General features: G+C 40.2%; 1 protein-coding gene across 7 annotated transcripts in view; it reads left to right on the plus strand.

Annotated features, from left to right (window-relative positions):
* The window catches only part of dusp27 (dual specificity phosphatase 27), a 32,258-nt gene extending 8,524 nt beyond the window's left edge, over nucleotides 1–23,734 (plus strand). For all 7 annotated transcript variants that reach the window (XM_041211876.1, XM_041211877.1, XM_041211878.1 and 4 more), the window contains 3 exons: nucleotides 2,723–2,951; nucleotides 8,162–8,379; nucleotides 20,649–23,734. In XM_041211876.1, coding sequence (XP_041067810.1) covers nucleotides 2,723–2,951; nucleotides 8,162–8,379; nucleotides 20,649–23,509 — 3,308 coding nt within the window. In that variant the 3' untranslated portion in view covers nucleotides 23,510–23,734. The remainder of the gene's footprint in view (nucleotides 1–2,722; nucleotides 2,952–8,161; nucleotides 8,380–20,648) is intronic.
* The last annotated feature ends 304 nt before the right edge of the window (nucleotides 23,735–24,038 follow it).

Consider the following 24,038-nt stretch of genomic DNA (forward strand, 5'->3'; position numbering starts at 1 on the left):
CATCAGTAGAAGTAATTTTTGCAGTAGATTTGATCTTTATAGATTAAGAACCAAAGAGAGGTTAAGATCCTGCATTTCAGTTGCTTTGTGATATTTAGAAGTATATGTTCAGGTTCCTGAGCAATCCAGTAAAGCAAAACACATTTGTTTTGAAAATAACTTGATACAATATTTAAGCATTTAAATATCTTATTAAAATTCACTGATATATTTGAATATTCAAAAATGTCAGAATTTAGATTTCCAGTTTTTTGGGGAGAGACATATAACATAATATACACAGAAAGATATTTTGTTGTTTGAACCACAATGATTTTGAAAGAAAGTCAAAGAAGAGATTTTAAAAATTGGTGTTAATTGTAATTGAATGAAGTGACTTAATTTATTTTTTACTTTTCTGTTTTGTCTGTGTAAGATGGTACTTCAAGTAGTGAATTGCTTCAAATCTGCCAGAACATCTAATAAGGCATTTGTATCTAATTCTTGGGAAATCTTTAAGATGTCAAAGCATCTTTACTACTGGTCTTTTGGTGGAGGACATTTCTACATTCTGTACTATTCAGGAGATTCAGTTCATATTTTTTACTTCAGATTTGGATTCCTGTTTGGATCCATATGAACTTACGAATTAAGAGCAGGAGTAGGCCATTTGGCCCCTTGAGCCTGCTCGGCCATTTGATAAGATCTGATTGTGGCCTCTACTTTCCTGTCAACTTTATATATCCTTTGACCCTATTGTCAGATCTCTTATCTAACTCAGCCTTAAAAATATTCAATGACCCTGCCTCCAATATTTTCTGGGGTAGAGAATTCCACAGACTAATGATCCTGTGAGAGAAAAAAAAATCCTCATTTCCTTAATGGGAGACCTCTTATTTTTAAACTGTGTACCCTAGTTCTAGTTTCTTGGGGAACATCCTTTCAGTATCGACCCTGTCAAGCCCCCTCAGGATCTTACATGTTTCAATAAGATCACCTCTCATTCTTCTAAACTCCAATGGATAGAGGCCCAACCTGCCCAACCTTTCAGTCAAGTGAACTTCCTCTGCACTGCTTCTAATGCAATTATATCCTTTCTTAAATAAGGAGGCCAAAACTGTACACAGTACTCCAGATGTGGTCTCGCCAATGCCCTGTACAACTGTAGCAAAACTGCCTTAGTTTTATATTCAATTCACCCTGCAATAAATTAGAATGTTCCATTTTCCTTCCTAATCACTTGCTGTACCTTCATACTAACTTTTTGTGATTCATGTGCCAGGACACACAGATCCCTCTGCATGGCAGAGTTCTGCAGTCTCTTTCAGTTAAATAATATGCTGCTTTTCTATTCTTCCTGCCAAAGTGGACAAGCCCACATATTCCAACATTATACGCCATCCGCCATATTTTTGCCCGCTCACTTAACCTATCTATATCTCTTTGCAGACTTTTTAAACCCTCCTCACAACTTACTTTCCCTACCTATCTTTGTATCATTTGCAAAGTTGGCTACAGTACAGTTGGATGCTTCGTCCAAGATATGTTACCCTTTACACCATGAGGGTTTATTTTATGTAATAACCTTTGATGTGGCACATTGTCAAATGCCTTCTGGAAATCCAATACACTGCATCTATAGGTTCCCCTTTTTCCACGTTGCTTGTTACATCCTCAAGAACTCTAATGAATTAGTCAAATATGATTTTCCTTTTACAAAACTATGCTGCCTCTGATTGATTGTATTAAATATTCTAGGTGCCCTGCTATAACCTCCCTAATTATAGACTCTAGCATTTTTCCTTATGATACATGTTAGACTAACTGGCCTGTAGTTTCCTACTTTCTGTCTCCCTCCTTTCTTGAATAGGGGTGTCAGATTCACTATTTTCTAATCCGATGGAATCTTTTCAGAATCTAGAGAATTTCAGAAAATTAAAACCAATGCATCTACTACCTTAGCAGCCATTTCTTTTAAGACCCTAAGATGACATCCAAAAGGACCTGTGGAGTGGTCAGCCTTTAGATCTAATAATTTTCTCAGTAGTCATTTGGTAATACAGAACTTGTATATTGCTGAAAAAAGAGACTTTTTGTCAAAGCTTTTCATCTTGCACTCATCAGGATAATTCGCAAGAAAATGCCAATGTCAGGGGAAACAACAAATTTATACTGTATGAGTGGTAGATTGGTAGATGTGTTGCCATGGAGAATGCACCAGATGATGGTAACTGACAGTTAACTTCCAAGCATTTAAACCAGGTAGCCTGACTCTGATTGGTCAAGACATTGCTATGGGGAATGAACCAGCGAATGGCTGTCACTTATTTTGTTTAGCTGAGCCTGTTTCAATGTAGTGACCAATCTGTCAGTCACCATCAATTGGTGCATTCTTCATGGCAAAGTGTCTACCAATCAGAGTCAATTTGCCAACCAATCATCACTTTCATCTCATTCTGTGTAAATTTGTTGTTTCCCTTGACATTGGCATTTTCTTGTGAATTGTGCTGATGAGTGCAAGACAAGAAGCTTCGAGATAAAAGGTATCATTTTCCAGCAATACTCAATTTTCTCAGTACCCTTTCCCTGGTGATTATAATGATTTGAGTTCCTCTCTCCCTTTCACCTCTTGATTTACAATTATTTCTATGCTTCATTTCTCCCATGTTCAATCTGAATTTTAAATATTCCCAAAATATTCTTCATTATCCATTGTTACTTCTTTTGTCTTTTGAATCTGAAGAGTTGAAACCCAAAGGAATAAAAGTTGAGCCAATGTCACCAAAAATGCTGGAGTCAGCTGAGCAGCTACTGGTGGAAGATCTTTATAACCGGGTAAAAGCTAAGTTTGATGACACCAGTAGATTCAACACACCCTGTATCATGGACATCCAGCGTGCACTGATGCAAAAGATGGAAGCCCCCAGAGAACTTATGGATGAGGTGTGGCCAAATGTGTTCATAGCTGAAAAGTAAGTCTAAATAAACAATACAAAAGCAAAATACTGTAGATGCTGAAATCTGTAATGAACCAAGAAAAAAACCTCAGCAAGTCAGGCAAGATCTGTAGAGAGAGAAATAGAGTTAATGTTTCAAGTAGAATCATAGCATCATAGAATAATTACCACACAGAAGGTGATCATCCAGCTGGTCATGTCTGTGCTGGCCCTCTGCGAAAGCAACTCAGCCAATCCTACTGCCCTCCCTTTCCCTGGTCCTGCAAATGTTTTTCTCTTCAGATACTTAATCAACCTCTTTTTGAAAACCCCAGTTATGTCTGCCCCCACCACATTCTCAGGCAATATGTTCCAGATGCTAACTGCTTGCCATGCAAAAAAACTTTTCCACATATCGCTAACCACCTTAAATCAATATCCCCTGGTTCTTGAAATTTTTGCCAATGGGGACAGTTTCACTTTATCCACTCTGTCCAGACCTCTAGTGATTTTGAGCAATTCTATCAAATCTGCTCTCAACCTTCTCTCCTCTAAGGAGAACAGCCCCAGCTTCTCCAAGCTATCCAAGTAGCTGAAGTGCCTCATCCCTGGATCCATTCTTGTAAATATTTTCTGTACCCTTTCTACAGCCCAGAGTTAGATGAAATACTCCAGTTGAGGTCAAATCAGTGTTTTATGAAGGTTCAGCATAATTTTCATGGTTTTGTACTCCATGTTGCCATTTATAAAGCGCAAGATCCCATATGCATGTTTAACCACTTTCTCAAACTGTCCTGCCACCTTCAACAATTTGCGACTTAAACCTCCAGGTCTCTCTGTTCCTGCACCTCCTTCAGAATTATGCCTTTTATTTTATATTACTTATCCTTGTTCTTCCTATCAAAATGTGTCACTTCACATTTTTCTGCATTAAATTCCACCTGTTACTGTCCACCCATTCCACCAGCCTGTCTATGCCCTCTTGAAGTCTACCTTCCTCAAAGTTCATAATCCTTCCAAGTTTTGTGTCATCTGCAAATTTTGAAATTTTGCCATGCACATTCAAGTCTAGGTCATTAATATAGATCAAGAAAATCAGTGGTCCTCGTAAAGTCAATGACTTTGTTAGAACTAAAAAAATAAACATCTAACAGGTTTTAAGCAAATACATAGGCAGGGAAAGAGGAAGGGGGGTTAAAGAACTAAAGGGAAAGTTTGTGTTAGGGTGGAAACAAGAGAGATTAAATGGCAAAAAGGATGATGGTGCTAGACAAAAGGAAATGATGATGAAAAACCAAAAACAAAATACTGCAAGTGCTGGAAATCCAAAATCAAAACAGAAAATGCTAGAAATACTCAGCAGGTCTGGCTTAATCTGTGGAAGGAGAAACAAAGTTAACATTCCAGGTCAAAGATCAAAAGTTCAAGGACAACATGCTGCCAAGCTTGCTGAGATGGTAATGGAACAAGTACAGAAAGAAAAGATGAATCGAGAGAAGATGTAAGTTGGAAAAGCAGGATCAACAGCTGCTCTTTCAAAATATGGGGGTGGAGGTTATGAGCGGAAATTTTTGAACACAATGTTGAGCCCGGAAGGCTGTAAAGGGCTTAATATAAAGATGAGGTGTTGTACCTGGAGCTTATGTTGAGCTTCATTGGAACAGTGTAGGAGGTTGAGGACAGAGATTTCAGAGTAGGAGTGAGGCATAGAATTAAAAGCACATGCAATTGTAAGTTTGGGGTCATGCCAATCAATGGACATGTTCTGCAATGCAGTCACCCAATCTTTGTTTGATCTCACTGATGCGGAGGAGACTACATTGTGAGCAGTGAATAAGGGATACTAAGTGGAAAGAAGTACAATAAGTCACTGTTTCATCTGAATTGAGTGTTTAAACATGTTATCTTGTTTTGTGACACTTTTGAAGAGCTCTGAGAGTAGAAGAGGAGGAAATGTGGCAATCTAGCCTAAGTGCTTGAAACAGTGGTCCCTTATTCTGATAGCACAGGTGCTAGTGCAGCACATAGAGAGCTGAAAATCTGGATTTTCATCCCAGTGTTTGTATTTGCATTGGTTCTGTGCTGGGTTTAGGGTCTGTTCAGTGGTGTGTAATGGTGGAGTGGTAGAGAAGAAAGTTTTGCTTAATGATGGTTCATGGGCATTCCAAGAGCATGCCTGAGATGTCCTGCAAATTATGTTACTTTGTGTGATTGGTGTCATGTCATTTAGGAATGCCAAAACATAGCTGCAGTAGGGAAGAGCTGATGCTAAGGGTAACCAAAACCTTTTGAAGTGTACTCATTTTGTTAAAATTATGCTGAGCATGTTACTTCTTTCATTGTACCCCATTTGTAAAATTTTCTTTGGGAATTTGACTTCTTTACCTCAAAACATGCCTTGTTGGGTTTAGACGACCTGACCCACAACATGAGCATTTGCTTGGGGATTCTGCTAACTGTATTTGAGAGGTTTTTTATTTTTATGCTCATGGGATGTGAGCATCACTGGCAAGGCCAGCATTCATTGGCTATCCCTAATGCCCTTGAGAATGGGATGGTGAGCTGACTTCTAGAACTGCTGCAGTCCATGTGGTATAGGTCCTAGGTCGATGCCAGGTGGCCTGTTGGTACTATTCTTACTAGTCATTTTCATAGTGGTTTGGTACCACTGAGTGCCTTGCTAGGCCAATTCAGAGGGCATTTTAGAGTCAACCACATTGTTGTGGTCTGGAATCACATAGAGGCCAGACTAGGTTAGGACAGTAGATTTCCTTCCTTTAAGGACATTGTGAACCAGATAGGTTTTTACAATAATAAATGGTATTTACTAGTAAATAGTAAAATTGTAGTTTCATGCTCACCATTATTAATACTAATATTTTATTCCAGATCTATGAAATTAACTGAATTTAAGTCCCCCAATTATCTATTTGAACCCATGTCATCAGATCATTAGTGCAGACCTCTGGATTACTAGCCCAGTAACATAATCACAATAAGCCAATGATAGTTGATGAGGGAGGAATGGACCAGCAGCAATAAAGGGGCCACAGCTGGGTCCAAACAAAGACATAACATGTGGACTTGCCATCACCTATTGAGCAGCAACATACCAGTGACTGAAGATAAAGACTGAGTCAAATATACATCAGTTTAAAAGTCATTGTTCGTTGGAAACATTCCCGCTCCATGTTCTCCCTGCCATTCATACTAACCCCCTCTCCTGCACTATGAAGCCACACTATTAAACAGCCACCATCACCAGGCAAAAAGATCAGTGCCCACCAAATATCCCTTGTAGCTATGTCCATTTCTTTATGTGATATGGTGTATTTTTTTCTTTTCCTGATATTTCTTTTGGTCTCCTGATAGCTAATCTAGTACTGCTTCTAAGTCATATCTTGGTGAGAAGATAATAACATGGCTGGCTGCTGGATGTCCTCGAGGGAGCACGAGGGATGTGTTCTGATGCAGCAGATGATATGTGCCAGGCAGATCAAATCCACGAGGGAAACTTGATCGTGCTATCACAACGGTTTTGCAATTTGTATTTATTTCAAGATGCGCGCACTGAATTCAGAAATAATCAGACCACCAAGACATTTAGAGATTTTAAAAATAACTAAATTAAAATATTTATTAACAAAAGAGAAGATTTCAAGCACATACGTAGTACTACAAATTACTATTATAATAACTCCTATAATCCCTAATTACCCTGACTCCCAGTTACATCCCCTTTAAGGCAATGGTCCAAAAATAGATTTTTAAATTTTAAACAGATCCAGAAAATTAACACAACACCCTGGACAGTGGAATTCCAAATGACCTACTCCTCCAGCTTCAGTTTTGGTAGACTGCAGGCTTATGCAAAAATGCTGGAGGCTTCATTTAGGCTACTTCACATACTTTATTAGATCTTACAATACTTTCTCCTTACACATAGCCTTATTCTCCTTTATATATGTTTCTCCCATTTTAAAATGTAAATTCCATTGTCTCCATATGTCTTTGTAACCTTATCTTTCTCATAATATAAATCTTTTCATGTTGTTAATATTGTCATTAACTTCTTTGAAATTCAAACCTCCCTTCATCTATTTAAAAATGCAAATTCCTGTCCAACCTTACATGCTAAGGCCCCAACCATGTTTACCTACTTAACATTTCAAAAACACTTCTTACTTCTTACTTTTTTTGATAACTTCAACTTGCGGTCTGCTTGGCTGCAAAATATAATTAAATCACACATACAGACAGACTCAACTACTTACCCCCATAAACCTACTTTACAATAAAGCAGAAAAATATTATGAAAATTATTATACTCTCATTTCTTTTGGTGGGGCTGCTTAGCTGTTGCAATGGGATCACCAGCAATGTCTGGGATTAGCTCCTGAAGACGTGTCCGTGCCTGCAGAGTTGCAGGGGGCAGTTTAGGGGGCAGGGAGTACATCCAGGTTTCAGTCCCTTTTTTCTGCTGCTTTGTATTGGCCTGCAATGTGAAAATAATAATGAATGACTGAGGCACATCAGAGCTATGCAGTTGAGCATTTGAGCTTCCTTCGACAGGAGCTGTAAAAAAGCATGTAAAAGTGGGCATATCCATCATTAATGAAAGGTTCTAACTGAGTAAGGATAAGAAAGCAATCCACCTATGTATAGAGCTGATTAAGGTGAAAGTGGTATGTGTCTGTTATAGGCTTGTCATCACATAACATAAATATCATGAGCATATTTCTTCCTCATCTGGAAGGTTGGCCTCTTGAGTTTCACAGAGTGCCTTCACCTCTCTGCAAACCCTTAGCATGTAGTCCTCTTTGCATTTTGTTAAGGAGGGTGCCACTTCATATCCAGTGGCGGCACATCTCCTTGCCTGCACCTCCCTCAACATGGCTTCCAATATTCTTTCCTTAAAGGAAGTTATTGCTTGCATCTTAAGAATCTGATTTCATATTTTCCAAACCTGTTCTACAAAACAGTTGAGCACAAGCTGCAGGTACCTTTCAAGATGCTGCACTTGGTATTTTTAGGCTTCTACACAGGAAAATCCACCCAACCAGACACAAAGTGGGCTGAGACCTTTCAAAATCTGGAATTTTCTTCAGAGCACTTGACACAAAGGTTGCTACGAAAGTGGCCCAGTGCTGGGAAAATGACTGAAGCACAACTTTATGCCCTAAATTACTGTTTAGTCAGCTCATTAATTCAGAAAATAGGTGTCAGCTTTAATTTTGTTTTTCCAGGAGTGCAACTGTGAATAAAGTTCGATTGAAACGACTGGGTATAACTCACATCCTTAATGCTGCCCATGGTACGGGAGTGTATACCACAACAGGCTTTTATGCAGGAATGGAAATTCAGTACCTTGGAATCGAAGCTGATGACTTCCCTGACTTTGACCTGTCCAAACACTTCCGTAAGGCTGCGGAGTTTATGGATGAAGCACTTCTGACATATAGAGGTAAATAGTAATTTAGATTCTCAATATTGATCAAACTAGGGCATTGTAAAATATGGCATAGCCCCTAACAAGATTGTATGAGCCTTGGTTTGCCACAGATGGCATCACGGATTTACTGGCCTCCTTTAAGCAGATCTCATGACCTTGATGCTCGTGAGTTGCCTGACACAGCCTTACATATATTTATATAATAGTTTAATGCGAGTAATGTAACATTGTATCCCACTTGATATATGAACAGGATATTATATATTTCACAGGTATCCTCACGTATGCTTCTCCTATCCTTAGAAAGGCAAACTGTTTCCATTTTGGTTGAATTGTGTCAGAATGAGACTTTGATAATTTTATAGGAACATAGAAAATAGAAGCAGGACTAGATCATTCGGCCCTTCGAGCCTGCTCCGCCCTTCTGTATGATCCTGGCTAATCCTATATATTTTATATCCAAGTTAGCAAGTAAACATACAAAGAAAGAGTTATTGTTTACTGCATTTCCAAGTTCTATATCATCTGCAAACTTTGAAATTATGCCCTGAGTACCCTAGTGCAGATCATTAATATATGTCAAAAAGAGCAGTGGGCCTAACATTGATCTCTGAAGAATATCCCTGTATACTTCCCTCCAGTCTTAAAAACAATTGTTCATCACTCTTTTCCGTCTTTTAGCCAAACTTGTATGCACTACCATCATCAATCCTCTTTGTTACTTCATCAAATAACTTGATAATGTTAGTCAAACATGATTTGCCTTAACAAATCTGTGCTGCTTTTCATTTGTTAGCCTATACTTTTCCAATTTCCAATTAATCTTTTCCAGATTATTGCCCCTAAAAGTTTCTGCACCACTGATATTAGGCTGACTTGCCTGCAGTTGTTGGGTTTATCCCTCTCCCATTCTTTAAATAGGAGTGTATCATTTGCAATCCTCCAGTCCTTTGGCACCACCCCCATATCTAAGGAGGATTGAAAGATTATAGGAACATATAAAAAGGAATAGGTAATTTAGTCCCTCAATCCTGTTCTGCCATTCAATGAGATCATGGCTGATCTGTGCCCTAACTCCATGTATTTCCATGTTCCTTAATACCTTTGGTTAACAAAAATCTGTCAATCGCAAATTTAAAATTATCAGTTGACCTAGCATCAAATTCCACTTACAGTGAAGGGTTTCAAACTTTTGTCTCCCTTTATATGTAAAAGTGTTTCCTAGCTTCATTTGTGAAAGATCTGGCTCTAATTTTAGGTTTATGTCCCCTAGTTCTAGATTTCCCAGTCAGCAGGAATAATTGCTCTCTATCTACCCTATCAATCTCCCTTACAGTTCCACTTGATATCTTGAAAACTTCGATCAAATCATCCCTTAAATTTAGGCATTCAATAAGGTGCCATACAAAGGTTAATACACAAGATAAGGGCTCATGGAGTTGGGGTTAATGTATTAATATGGATAGAGGATTGGTTAACAGACAGGAAGCAATGGGTTGGGATAAATGGGGCATTTTCGTGTTGACAGGCTGTAAATAGCACTCCCGATTCAGGGAACCTCCCCCCGCGCACACAGGGAGCACGCAGTGCTTCCGGGTGCGCGTCACGCCTGGTGGGCCTTAATTGGCCCGCCCACGTAAAATGGCGCCGCGGACCCAGTCGAGGGCACGGATCGGGTCCGCGCCTGCCTGCGCCCACACCCGCACAACACCCCCAGTGGGGGGAAAATTCCACCCCTAGGGTTTATCCCACTTGGACTGGGAGACTTCTGTTTTTGAGGATTACTATTATTTTAAATACATGCTCATATTAATCATGTCCAATAGTGCTACTGCCTTTTTTTACTGCTACCGTAGCAGCTTTCTCTCCTCCAGTGAAGACAAATATGGAGTACTCATTTAGTGCCTCAGCCATGCCTTCTGCCTCCACAGGAAGATCTCCTTTTGGTCCTTAATCAGCCTCACCTTCCATTGATTACCCTTTTATTATTGATATATTTATAAAAGGCCTTTTGTTTTCCCTTTTTTATTAGCTGCTAATTAGTGGTTGGTTAGAAGATTGGATAGATTTTAGAAACCAGCAAAGAATGACTGCAAAATGAAGGAGGCAGAAATTAGAGTATGAGAGAAAGCTAGCTAGAAATATAAAAACAAATAGAGTTTCCACAAACATTTGAAAAGGAAAAGAGTAACTAAAGTGAGCATTGGTCCCTTAGAGGGTGAGGCTGGGGAATTAACAACTAGAAACAAGGAAATGCAGAAACATTGAACAGGTATTTTGGGTCTATCTTCACAGGAGAAGACACAAAAAGCATCCCAAGAATACTTGAAAATCAAGAGGTAAATGGGAGGGAGAAAATTAAAACAATCACAATCACTAGGGTAAAAGGTACAGTGAAACTATTAGAACTAAAGGCTGACAAGTCCCCTGGACCTGATGGCCTGCATCCTAGGGTCTTAAAAGAAGGGGCTGCAATGATAGTGGATGGGTTGGTAGTAATCTTACACAATTCCCGAGATTCTGGAAAGGTCCCAGCAGATTGGAAAACCGCAAATGTAACTCCTCTATTCAAGAAAGGAGGGAGGCAGAAAGCACAAAACTATAAGCTAGTTAAGGAAAATGCTGAAATCCATTATTAAGGAGGTAATAGCAAGACTGTTATGACATGACAATGATGTGTGGCAGGCGGATCAAATCCACGAGGGAAACTCGATTGTGCTATCACAACGATTTTGCAATTTGTATTTTGTAATTTGTATTTATTTTGAGATGCATACCCTGAATTCAGAAGTAATAAGGCCACTATGACTTTAGAGATTTTTTTAAAAATTAAAAGTAAAATATTTATTAACAAAATAAAAGATTTCAAGCACATACACAGGTCTACAAATTACTACTATAAGAACTCCTAAAATCCCGAGTTAAAATGACTCCCAGTTGTACCCACTTTAAGGCGACAGTCCAAAAATAGATTTTAGGCTTTAAACAGATCTAGCAAATTAATACAATACCCTGGACAGTGGAATTCAAAATGGATCTCTCCAGCTTCGGTTTCTGTGGACAGCAGGTTATGCACAAATGCTGGAGGCCTCTCACACTTCTGTTAGATCTGACAATATCTTCCCTTGACCCATGGCCTCATTCTCCTGTATATATGTTTCACCCTTTTTAATATGTAAATTCCATTGTTTCCATATGTCTTTGGAACTTTACCTTTCTTATAATATAAATCTTTTCATGTTCCTACTATTCTGATTAACCTCTTTGAAATTCAAATTCCCTTCATCTATCTAAAAATGCAAATTCCTTTTGCACCTTACATGCTAAGACCCCAATCATGTTGACTCACTAGCATATTAAAGACATTTCCACACCGTACTTCTTTTGATAACTTCAAGTTGCAGTCTGCTTAGCTACAAAATGTACAAAAACCCATACTGTGACAGATCTAACTATTTACCCCTACAAACCTACTTTACAATAAACCAGAAAAATATTATGAAAATTATTATGCCTTCATGACAAGGACATTTAGAAAACCATAATACAATCAGGCAGAATCAATATGGTAGCATTCGAAACAAAACTGATAAACTGATAGTGAAAATAGAATAAATAAGTACAATCTGGTAGCTGTTACAAGACATGGCTACAGGATGACATAGATTGGGACCTGAATAATGAAGGTTATGTGATGTTCACGTAGGACAGGAAATTAGGAAAAGGTGGAGGGGTGGCTCTGTTAATTAATTATGATATTAGCACATTGGAGAGCAATGACCTAAGTTCAGGAAATCAGGATGTAGAAGCGGTTTGGGTTGAGATGAGAAATGATAAAGGCAAGAAGTCACTTGTGGGAGTGGTGTACACGCCCCCTAATTGTAACTACACAGTAGGACAGAGTATAAAATAAGAGATAATGCGACCTTGCCAGAAAGGTACAGCAATAATCATGGGGGTTTTAATCTACAGATTAGCAAATCAGATGGGCAAAGGTAGCGTAGATGAGGAGTTCTTAGAATGTTTTCCGGATAATTTCTTAGAATAGCACATTCTCGAGCCAACCCAGAGAGCAGGCTATACTAGACATGGCATTGAGCAATGCGATAGGATAAGTTGATAACCTCCTAGTGAAGACACCCCTAGGTAGCAGCGATCATAATATGATTGAATTTTACATGCGTTTTGAGGGAGAAACGAGTATGTCCAAGGCTAGTATTTTAAACTTAAATAAGGGAAATTATGAGGGCATGTAAGTAGAGCTAGCTAAAATGAACTGGCAAATTAAGTTAAGGGATATGTCAATAGAAGCTGACATGTTAGTGAGGTGATGGCATAGTGGTATTGTTGCTGGACTAGTAATCTAGAAACCCAGAATACTCTAGGGACTTGGGTTCAAATCCCACCATGGCAGATAATAATAAAAATCTGGGATTAAAAGTCTAATGGTGACCATGAAACCATTGTTGTAAAAACCCATCTGGTTCACTAATGTCCTTCAGGGAAGGAAATCTACTGTCCTTACCTGTCCATGTGACTCCAGGCCCACAGCAATGTGGTTGGCTCTTAAAATGCCCTCTGAAATGGTCTAGCAAGCCCGTCAGTTGCATCAAAGTCCCAAAAGGGATGAAACCAGACAGACCACCTGGTATTGACCTAGGCACCAGATATGACAATGGCAAACTCAGCCCTTACTAACATCTCCTCCTTATTAATGTCTGGGGGCTAGTTGGGAGAGCTTTCTCACAGTTGAGCAACTGCCTGATATAGTCATCCTCATGGAATCATATCCAACAGATAATGTCCCAGACACCACCAACACCACCCCTGGTATGTTCTGTCTCACCAGCAGGACAGACCCAGCAGAGGTGGCATAATGGTATACAGTTAGGAGGGAGTTGCTCTGGGACTCCTCAACACTGACTATGGACCCCATGAAGTCTCATGGCATCAGGTCAAATATGGGCAAGGAAACCTCCTGCTAATTACCAGTACCACCCTCCCTCAGCTGATGAATCAGTGCTCCTCTATGTTAAACATTCAATGACGATCACCAAGAGTGGCTCAGTAGCACCACCACTGACCAAGCTGGCTGAGTCCTAAAGGACATAGCTGCTAGACTGGGTCTGTGGCAGATGCTGAGGGAACAAACAAGAGGGGAAGAACATATTTGGCCTCATCCTCATCAAACTGCCTGCCACAGATGCATCTGTCCATGACAGTATTGGTCAGAGTGACCACTGCACAGTTGTTGGGGAGACAAAGCCCTGCTTTCACATTGAGGATACCCTCCATCGTGTTGTGTGGCACTACCCACCATGCTAAATGCTAAACAGATCTAACAACTCAAGATTGGGCATCCATGAGGCACTGTGGGCCATCAGAAGAATTGTACTCAAACACAATCTGTAACCTGACAGTATCTGTGGAGAAAAAGACAGAGTTAACATTTCAAGTCCAGATGACTTCTAGAGTCTTTCTCTCCACAGATTCTGTCAGACCTGCTGAGTTTTTCCAGCAATTTTTGTTTTCGTTCCAGATTTCTAGCATTGCAGTATTTTGCTTTTACAATCTGTAAGCTCATGGCCTGTCATATCCCCCCCCTCTACCATTACCATCAAGCCAGGGGATCAACTCTGGTTCAATGAAGCGTGTAGGAGGGCATGCCAGGAGCAACACCAGGCATACCTAAAAATTAGGTGTCCACCTGGTGAAGCTATAACACAGGACTACTTGTGTACCAAACAGCATAAGCAGCAAATGATAGACACAGCTAAGCGATTCCACAGCCAACAGATCAGATCTAAGCTCTGCAGTCCTGCCACATCCAGCTGTGAATGGTGGTGGACAATTAAACAACTCACTGTAGGAGGAGGCTCCACAACTATCCCCATCCTTAATTATGGGGGACCCCAGAACGTCAGTGCGAAAGAAAAGTTGAAGCATTTGCAACAATATTCAGCCAGAAGTGCTGAGTGGATGATCCATCTAGGCCTCCTCTGGAGGTCCCCAGCATCACAGATGTCAGTCTTCCACCAATTCAATTCACTCCACGTGATATCAAGGAACAGCTTAAGGCACTGGATACTGCAAAGGCTATGGGCCCTGACAATATTCCGGCAATAGTACTGAAGACTTGTGCTCCAGAACTTGCCGCGTCCCTAGGCAAGCTGTTTCAGTACAGCAACAGCAATGGCATTTACCCAGCTATGTGGGAAATTGTCCAGGTATGTCCTATACACAAAAAGCAGGACAAATCCAACCCGGCCAATTACCGCCCCCCCCCCCCCCCCATCAGCCTACTCTAGATCATCAGTAAAGTGATGGAAGGGATCATCAACAGTGCTATCAAGTAACACTTGCTTAGCAATAACCTGCTCACTGAAGCCCAGTTTGGGTTCCATCAGGGCCACTCAGCTCCTGACCTAATTACAGCCTTGGTTCAAACATGGACAAAAGAGTTGAACTCCTGGGTGAGGTGAGAGTGACTGCCCTTGACATCAAGGCTACATTTGACCGAGTGTGGCATCAAGGAGCCCTCACAAAACTGGAGTCAATGGGAATCAGGGGGAAAACACTCCACTGGTTGGAGTCATACCTACGTACAAAGGAAGATGGTTGTGGTTGTTGGAGGTCAGTCATCTCAGCTCCAGGTCATTACTGCAGGAGTTCCTCAGGGTACTGTCCTGGGCCCAACGATCTTCAACTGCTTCATCAATGACCTTCCTTCCATCATAAGGTCAGAAGTAGCGATGTTCGCTGATGATTGCAAAATGTTCAGCATAATTTGCGACCTCAGATACTGAAGCAGTCCATGTCCAAATGCAGCAAGACCTGGTCAATATCTAGGCTTGGGCTGTCAAGTAACAAGCAACATTCATGCCACACAAGTGCCAGACAATGACCATCTCCACAAGAGTGAACCTAACCATCGCCCCTTGAGATTCAATGACATTACCATCACTGAATCTACTGCTATCAACATCCTGGGTGTTACCATTGACCAAAAATGGAACTGGACTAGCCATATAATCACTTTGGCTAGAAGAGCAGGTCAGTAGCTGGGAATCCTGTGGTGAGTAACGCACCTCCTGACTCCCCAAAGCCTTTCCACCATGAACAAGGCACAAGTCAGGAGTGTGATGGAATACTTCCCACTTGCCTGGATGAGTACAGCTCCCACAACACTCAAGAAGCTCGACACCATTGAGAACAAAGCAATCTGCTTGATTGGCAACCCATCCACCAACATTTATTCCCTCCACCAACAACACACAGTAGCAGCAGTGTGTATCATCTACAAAATGCACTCCAGGAATTCACCAAGACTATTTAGACAGCACCTTCCAAACCCAGGACTACTACCATCTAGAAGGACAAGGTCTGCAGATAGATGGGAACACCACCACCTGGAAGTCCCCCTCCAAGTCACTCACCATCCTGACTTGGATATATATCGCCATTTCTTCACTGTCACTGGGTCAAAATCCTGGAGCTCCCTCCCTCACAGGACTGTGGGTATACCTACACCACATGGACCACAGCGGTACAAGAAGGCAGCTCACCACCACCTTCGCAAGGGCACCTAGGGATCGGCAATAATGCTGGCCCAGCCAGCGAAGCCCACATCTCACGAATGAATAAAAAAATGTTCAGTGGCAGACATTTAAAGAGGCATTTCAGAATACACAGAATATATACAACCCAATGAGAAAGAAAAGTTGCAAGGGGAGGTGCCGCCATCCGTGGTTAACTAAAAAAGTTTAAGATTGTATCAAACTTAAAGAAAAAGCATATAATTACGCAAAGACAGGTGGCAGGTCAGAAAATTGGAAAGAATATAAAGAGCAGCAAAGAATGACTAAAAGATTAATAAGGAGGGAAAAATTAGAGTATGAGAGAAATCTAGCTAGTTATATAAAGATGGGTAGTAAGAGTTTCTATCGATACTTAACTGAGAAAAGATTTAACAAAGTGAGCGTTGGTCTTATAGAGAATGCATCTGGGGAATTGATAATGTAAAGTAGGGAAAATGGCATTTGAATTAAACAGGTATTTTGCTTCAGTCTTCACTATAGAGGACACAAGTAACTTCCCAGAAATAGCTGCAAATCTGGAAATGGAAGGGAGGGAGGAGCTTGGGAAAGTTAAAATCACCAGGGAAGCGGTATTAAGCAAATTGTTGGGGGTGCGGGCTGACAAATCCCCAGGTCTGCATGGACTTCACTCTAAAGTCTTGAAAGATAGTTGATGCACTGGTTTTAATTTTCCAAAATTCCCTAGATTCAGGGAAGTTTCCATTAAATTGGAAAATAGCAAATATGACTCCTTTATTCAAAAAGGGACGGAGACAGAAAGCAGGAAACTATAGACCAGTTAGCCTAATATCTGTCATAGGGAAAATGTTAAAAGCTATTATTAAAGATGTTATAGCAGGGCACTTAGAAAAATCCAAGGCAATCCGAGTCAGCATAGTTTTGTAAAAGGGAGATCATGTTTAACCAATTTATTGGAGTTCTTTGAATGAGTCACATGTGCTGTAGATAACGGGAAACCAGCAGATGTATTGTACTTAGATTTCCAGATGGCATTTGAAGATGTGCCACATCAAAGGTTATTGCAGAAAATAAAAGCTCATGGTATAGGAGGTAACATATTGGCATGGATAGAAGATTGGCTAGCTAACAGGAAGCAGAGAGTTGGCATAAATGGGTCTTTTTCCGGTTGGCAGGATGTGATGAGTGGTGTGCCACAGGGATCAGTGCTGGGACCTCAACTTTTTACAATTTATGTAAATGACTTGGATGAAAGGACCGAAGGAATGGTTGCTAAACTTGCTGACAACACAAAGATATGTAAGAAAGTAAATTTTGAAGAGGACATAAGGAGGTTACAAAGTTACATAGATAGGTTAAATGATTGGGCAAAGCTCTGGCAAATGGAGTATAATGTGGGCAAATGTGAAATTGTTCACTTTGGCAGGAAAAATAAAAATGAAGCTTATTATCTAAATGGTGAGAGATTGCAGAGCTCTGAAATTTAGAGGGTTCTGGGTGTCCTAGTGCATGAATCACAAAAGGTTAGTATGTAGGTACAGCAGGTAATTAGGAAAGCTAATTGAATGCTATATTTATTGTGAGGGGAATTGATTACATAAGTAGGGAGGTTATGCTTCATTTCTACAGGGCATTGGTGAGACCACATCTGAAGTAATATGTACAGTACTGGCCTCCTTAACTTAAAGAAAGATGTAAATGCATTAGAAGCAGTTCAAAGAAGGTTTATTAGACTAATATCAGGAATGGGTGGGTTGTCTTATGAGGAAAGGTTGGACAGCTAAGGCTTTCACTGGAGTTTAGAAGAGTAAGAGGCGACTTGATTGAAACCGTTAAGATCCTGAGGGGTCTTGACAAGGTGGATGTGGAGAGGATGTTTCCTTTTGTGGGAGAATCTAGAACTAGGGATCACTGTTTAAAAATAAGGGGTCACTCATTTAAGACAGAGATGAGGAGAAATGTTTTCTTTCAGAGGGTAGTGAGCCTTTAGAGCTCTCTTCCTCAAAGGCGGTGGAAGCTGAGTCCTTGAATATTTTTAAGGTAGTTTAACAGAGGGTTAAACATTATCAGGGGTTGGCAGGAATGTAGGGTTGAGGTTACAGTCAAATCAGCCATGATCTTATTGAATGGTGGAGGAGGCTTGAGGTGCCGAGTGGCCTACTCCTGCTCCTAATTCGTACGTTCGTATGTATTAGAGTTCTTTGAGGAATTAACAAACAAGGTAGATAAAGCAAACCATGTAGATGTACAAAAAATTAGTATGCATGTACAGCAAGTCATTTGGAAGGCAAATAGATGGTTGGTGTTTATTGCAAGGGAAATGAAGTATAAAAAGTGGACAAGTGTTGCTACAGTTTTACAGGGCCTTGGACCACATCTGGAATACTGTGTAAAGTTTTGGTCTCCATACTTAACAATGCATATATTTGCATTAGAAGCAGTTCAGAGAAGGTTCACTCAACTGATTCCTGGGATGACGGAATTAGCTTATGAAGAAAGGCTGAGCAGGTTGGGCCTATACCCATTGGAGTTTAGAAGAATGAGAGGTGATCTTATTGAAACATATAAGATCCTGAGGGGACTTGACAGGATGGGTGCTAAGAGGATGTTTTCCCCTTGTGAGGGAATCTTGAACTAGGACACATGGTTTAAAAATTAGGGGTCCCCCATTTAAGACTGAGATGCTGAAGAATTTTTTACTCTCAGAGGGCTATTAGTCTGTGGAATTCTCTTCCCCAAAGAGCAGTGGAGGCTAAGTCATTGAATATATTCAAGGCTGAGTTAGATAGATTTTGGATTGAGAAGGGAGTCAAGGGTTATGAGGGCAGACAAGAAAGTAAAGTTGAGGCCACAATCTTATCAAATGGTTAAGCAGGTTCAAGGGGCCAAATGGCCTATGCCTATTCCTAATTCTTGTGTCCTTGTGAGCCATCTTCAGTTGAAAGCCTCTCATTGTTCAATTACTGTTTTACCTGCCAATTTTTGATTCCAGTCAACCTGGGCCAGATCCCTTTACAACTCCTCCAGTTACGTATTTTTATGTTTGATTGTACCTTGTCTTTTTCCATACCTGTTCTAAATCTGATGCTACTATGATCATTGTTCCCCAAATAATCCATCACTGAAACATACTCCACGTGCACCACTTTATTCTGCAGGACTACACCTACTACTGCTTACTGTTTTGCTGGACTGAAAACACACTGATCAAGAAAGTTCTATGATATACGTTTCAGAATTCCTCCCCCTCTTTGCCTTTTACACTGATACTAACCCAATCTATATTAGGATAATTGAAGTGCCCTATTAACACCATTCTGTAGTTCTTACGTCTTTTCTGAAATTTGCTTGAAAGAAGTGTTTAAAATCATGAATGGTTTTCAATATAATAAGGAGAAACTGATTCCAGTGGCCAGAAAAGAAGTAACAGATTTAATGTGTCTGATAAAGAACCAGAGGCTACATGAGGAATTTTTTTTTTACACACAGCAAGTTTTTGTGATCTGTAATGCACAGCTTGAAAGCAGATTGGAAACTGTTGGAAGCAGATTCATTAGCAACATTCAGAAGAAAACTGGATAAATATTTGAGGGGAAAAATTGCAGGTCTTTGGGGAAAGAGCAGGGCAGTGATATCTCCCAAAGATCCAGCACAGTCTCAATGGGCCAAATGTATGTATCATTCTATGATTCTAAATTTGCTCCTCTATCTTGTTTTCATTAACTGGCAACTTATAGTACACACCTTGTAACTCTTTCGAGTACAAACCCGTTTCCATCTGTTTCAGATGAAGTTACATTGTTTCATAGTTTGCCATTGTGAGATTTGAACTCTTGATCTTACAAACCCAGTACCATAACCACTTGGCTATTTAGGCCAAGCTCAGTACACAACTTGTAGTGTAATGGCTCCTCTATTGTTCCTTAATTCTAATTAAATGGACTCTGTCTGTGGCATCTGAACTATACCATTTCCAGTGCCTAAATAGTTTAGTTGATCAATATTGTTCACGCGCTGCCACCACTCACCCACCTCTCCTTTTTTTTTCTTGCCCATCTTTTCTAAATGCCTTGTAGCCAGGAATATTATGTTCTGAATTCTCCCCTTCTTTGTGATGGGTCTCTGTTATTGCCACTATATCATAATGACTTGTACCTGCAGATCACCAACCTTATTTACCACACTCATTGCATTTATGCATTTGCACTCCAAACCCATCTTAGATTGTTGTGGATTTGTCCTTTGTCTATTCCCTCCTATTTATGAACTATTCTTTAATCTAGTGCTATTTGCCTCTCCCAGTCCTATGTGCACCTTGTTTTTCCTCTTTAATGTTTCATCCAGGTGCCTTCCAAATAAGTTTAAACCCCCTCCCACATCATTATTTAATCTTCCTCTGAGGATATTGCTCCTAGCTCTGAGGTGCAATCTTACACTCTGAACATGTACCTCCTGGCCCCAGTGCCCAGGAATCTGAAGCATTTCTTCAGCCTTGCGTTTGCCTGTTTTATCCTACTATTCCTATTTTAATAACACAAGGCACTGGGAGTATTCATGCCTTTGGACTTCTTCCTACCCACTAAAATTCTAGCTGCAGGATCTCAACACTTTTCTTCGGTTGTCATTGGTTCCCACGTAGAAATGTACCTCTTCCATGCACATGTAACAATTCTTACAAGAGAAATAGAATAACATTGAAACACTCATTTTTTTCCCTTTCCATAGGTAAAGTTTTGGTTTGCAGTGTCATGGGAGTGAGTCGATCGGCAGCCTTAGTGGCAGCCTACCTCATGATCTTCCACCATTTGACAATCATGGAGGCGTTAATGACTCTACGTAAAAAGCGTCCAATCTTCCCAAATGAGGGCTTCTTGATGCAGCTTAGGGAACTAAATGAAAATCTTTTGGAAGAACGTGGTCAATATGACCTTGATGATGATGATGAGACTCTAAGCCAATGTTCTGTCATAGAAGCAAAATCCCATTCTGTCTCTATGGCTCAAGAGGAGACACAGAGCATCATGGGAGCTAAGGCGCATTCTATCTTGGTGGAAGAGGAAGACACAAACAGCTTAATTGCTAACAGTTTAATGAGCTCTGCGACAAAAACAAGTGTTGCTTCCAAAAGACCACCGTTAATTGAGGAAGCTGAAGAGGAAAGGATTTATGAAGAATGGAGAGCAAAACAAGGTTTGCCACCAATAGAACAAACTAAGAAACTGAGAGAGGATAGACCCAAACCTCTTGAAGATCTTGAGGAAGAGAGTAATGTTGATTGGCTAATTAGAGAATGGCAAAGTAAAAATGAAAAGTTTCAATTGGATCCATGCCGGCAGCCTGAACCACTGAACAACGGTGAAGAAGACGGCGGATCCATTATTGCAGGAAGCAGACAATACTTTGCCAATAAACAAGATGACACAGCAAGTGTTGACAGTCTTGACAGTGAGCTTCTTCAACAACGCTTAGAGGAGTATTTAAACAAGCCAAGGAGAATGCGAAATGACTCCTTATCCACTGAAGCCAGCACTTGGGATATGTGGGATGAACGATTACTTGAGATCTGCAAGAAAGCTGCAAGAGGTAATGACAGTAGTAGCATAGCTTCTTTTAGCTATAATGAAAAAAGGAGAGACCCAGATGAAGAAAGTTCTGTATTCTCAGAAACTAGTTCTATGTTCAACTTCTGCCAGAAGAACAAAGACAAACTGACCCCTCTAGAAAGGTGGCGTGTCAAACGGATACAGTTTGGATGGAATAAAAAAGATTCCAAAGCAGACAATGATAATAACACTGAAGAAAATGAGGAGGGGAAGGAAGGAGAAGCAAAATCACTTGCTGATGTCAACCTGACTGCTTATCAGAGCTGGAAGTTGAAGCATCAGAAAAAGCTGGGCAATGAAAACAAAAATGAGATAATTAATTTGGCAAAAGATGAAGATATTACATCTAAGAGAACTAAGCAAAGGCGTGCTGAGGTCTTGGAACGCTCCAAACGAACGTTGGAAGAGAGTAAGTCCTTGGCTGAGTATGAGACAGAGAGTTCTATGAGCGGAAGCATTCCACTGTCTATTTTCGGGTGCAGAATGTCTGATAGAAATGTAAGTGATGATACTGCTTCTATGTTAAGCATGCAGAGTAGTGGAACTTCAACGTCCAGAGCTGGAACTGCCTCAGTTACTGCAGTGCCTATGCCACCATTGCAAGTAAATCCTGATGCTACTGTTTCACTTTCTAGCATTCAGGATTGGATTGCTTCTGTGGTTACTGAGCAAATTGCAATAAAGCAAAATGAGATCATGGGTACTGCCTCACAATTAGACAAAAATATCCAACAAGGGGCCGCTGGAAGATATAGAGAGGATGACAAAATTTCACTTCTCAGCATGCAAAGTGGAAGTGCCTGCGCTAGTTCCCTGCTGGGGCCTAAAGCAGCTCGGAGCACAGATGCTCAGTCTGTCTTGTCAGGCAGCAGTCTGTCTAGCTTCAAGTCGGAAGGCTTCAATCCTAAAGGGAAGATTACAAAAACAAGCGTACCACTTTATAGCTTGTTTGCAGATGAAGTTGATCTTAAAAAGTTAGACCGCAAGGACAAAGAAATAAAAAGGGAAATGAAAGATAAAATGGATGCATACAAAAAAGAAAAGGTTGCTTCTGACAATAAACGCAGCACGTTGTTTAAAAAGAAGAAGAGGGATGGAAGTGAAGATGAGGATTTGGCTGAAACAAATTCAGGATATTTTGCCAGTTCAAGAACAGATAAATTTGACACAATTTCCAATATTTCAGATAATCATTTATGCACAGGCATCAGTACACCAACGTCAGCTACCAATATACATAAATGGCTTAATGATGTTAAGGAAGTATCTGTTGACAACAAAACCTTAAAATATGACCAGATTATGAATAAGGAAACAAAGGTCAATAGGGCTTCTTACATGCATGAATTTGATAGCGGGTCATTGCCAAATCACCAGTTGGATGTAACAAAAGGTTCAGCCCCATTAGATCTTACAAGAGATTTTGATTTGAAAACACCATCGACAAGCTCAGAAAAATATACATCTCGAAGATTTGCTTCTTCCTACAACTCAAATGTTGATGATGCCAATATAACTAAGTCGAAATTTCCTACCCCATCATCGGACTATAGTTTTCGAAGGCCAAAGGCTGATGAAGCTGGCAATTCCAGAGTATTGCATTCTGAAATGTCCTCTCTTGAAATGCAGCATTCAAGTCCAGATGTTGGTTTTCAGCCATCAGACCAACCAACAACTCACCTTTTCCCAAGGAGATCTTGCTTGTACCGTTCAGAAACAGAACTAAATGCCCATGATGATACCCTGGAGACACATACAAAGAGAACATTCAAGCAGAGTTTTGCAAATGTAGAAGGACAGGGCAGTGAAAAGAGTAATAACAGTGACCTTGAAAATCCTTCAGCAAAGAAAGGTATGAAGTCTGTATCAGAAAACAACATTGAAGATGATGATGAAATTATAGCTGCTTGGAGGAATCGTCAAGAAATCAGAATCAAAGATAAAAAAGGCACCAAAGAGAATAAACATAATAATCATTTATAAATAGAATGAACGAATGAAAATTTGTGTGTGTGCAAATGAATTGGTATGCACAACAGAAAAAGAAGAGCCAATTTTAACAAGAAATTTAACAACCCCTTATCCCCTCCAAACCTGGTGAGTGCAGTGCAATGCTATGCAAATTCCTCTTTTGGTCAGCTTGTAATCGTAATGTTTGAGAGAAATATATTTTAGAACCCTTTAGTGACAATAAAATGTGTCAATATATGTTTTTTGTTTAAATGGGTACCTCTTAATTTACTTTTGCTTTGGAATGTCTTTAGAATCCAGCTTCCATTTATAAAGAGGTTATGAGATGATTTTAATTCTCACAGTCAGGGAGAATGCAGCTGGGATGTCGTTCAAATGGAGTACTTCCATTTCCTGCTCCATTCCCACCAACATGAACTTTTAACACTGCTAGTTTTGGGGACAGATAACGCAGGAGCCTCATTAATGAATGCAAATTGGGGTCCTACTATGAAAAGAATGACTTTACATTATTTTTACCATCGACTGAATAGAAGAGTTC

The sequence above is a fragment of the Carcharodon carcharias genome, chromosome 18 (genome assembly GCF_017639515.1).
Source record: "Carcharodon carcharias isolate sCarCar2 chromosome 18, sCarCar2.pri, whole genome shotgun sequence".
NCBI lineage: Eukaryota > Metazoa > Chordata > Chondrichthyes > Lamniformes > Lamnidae > Carcharodon > Carcharodon carcharias.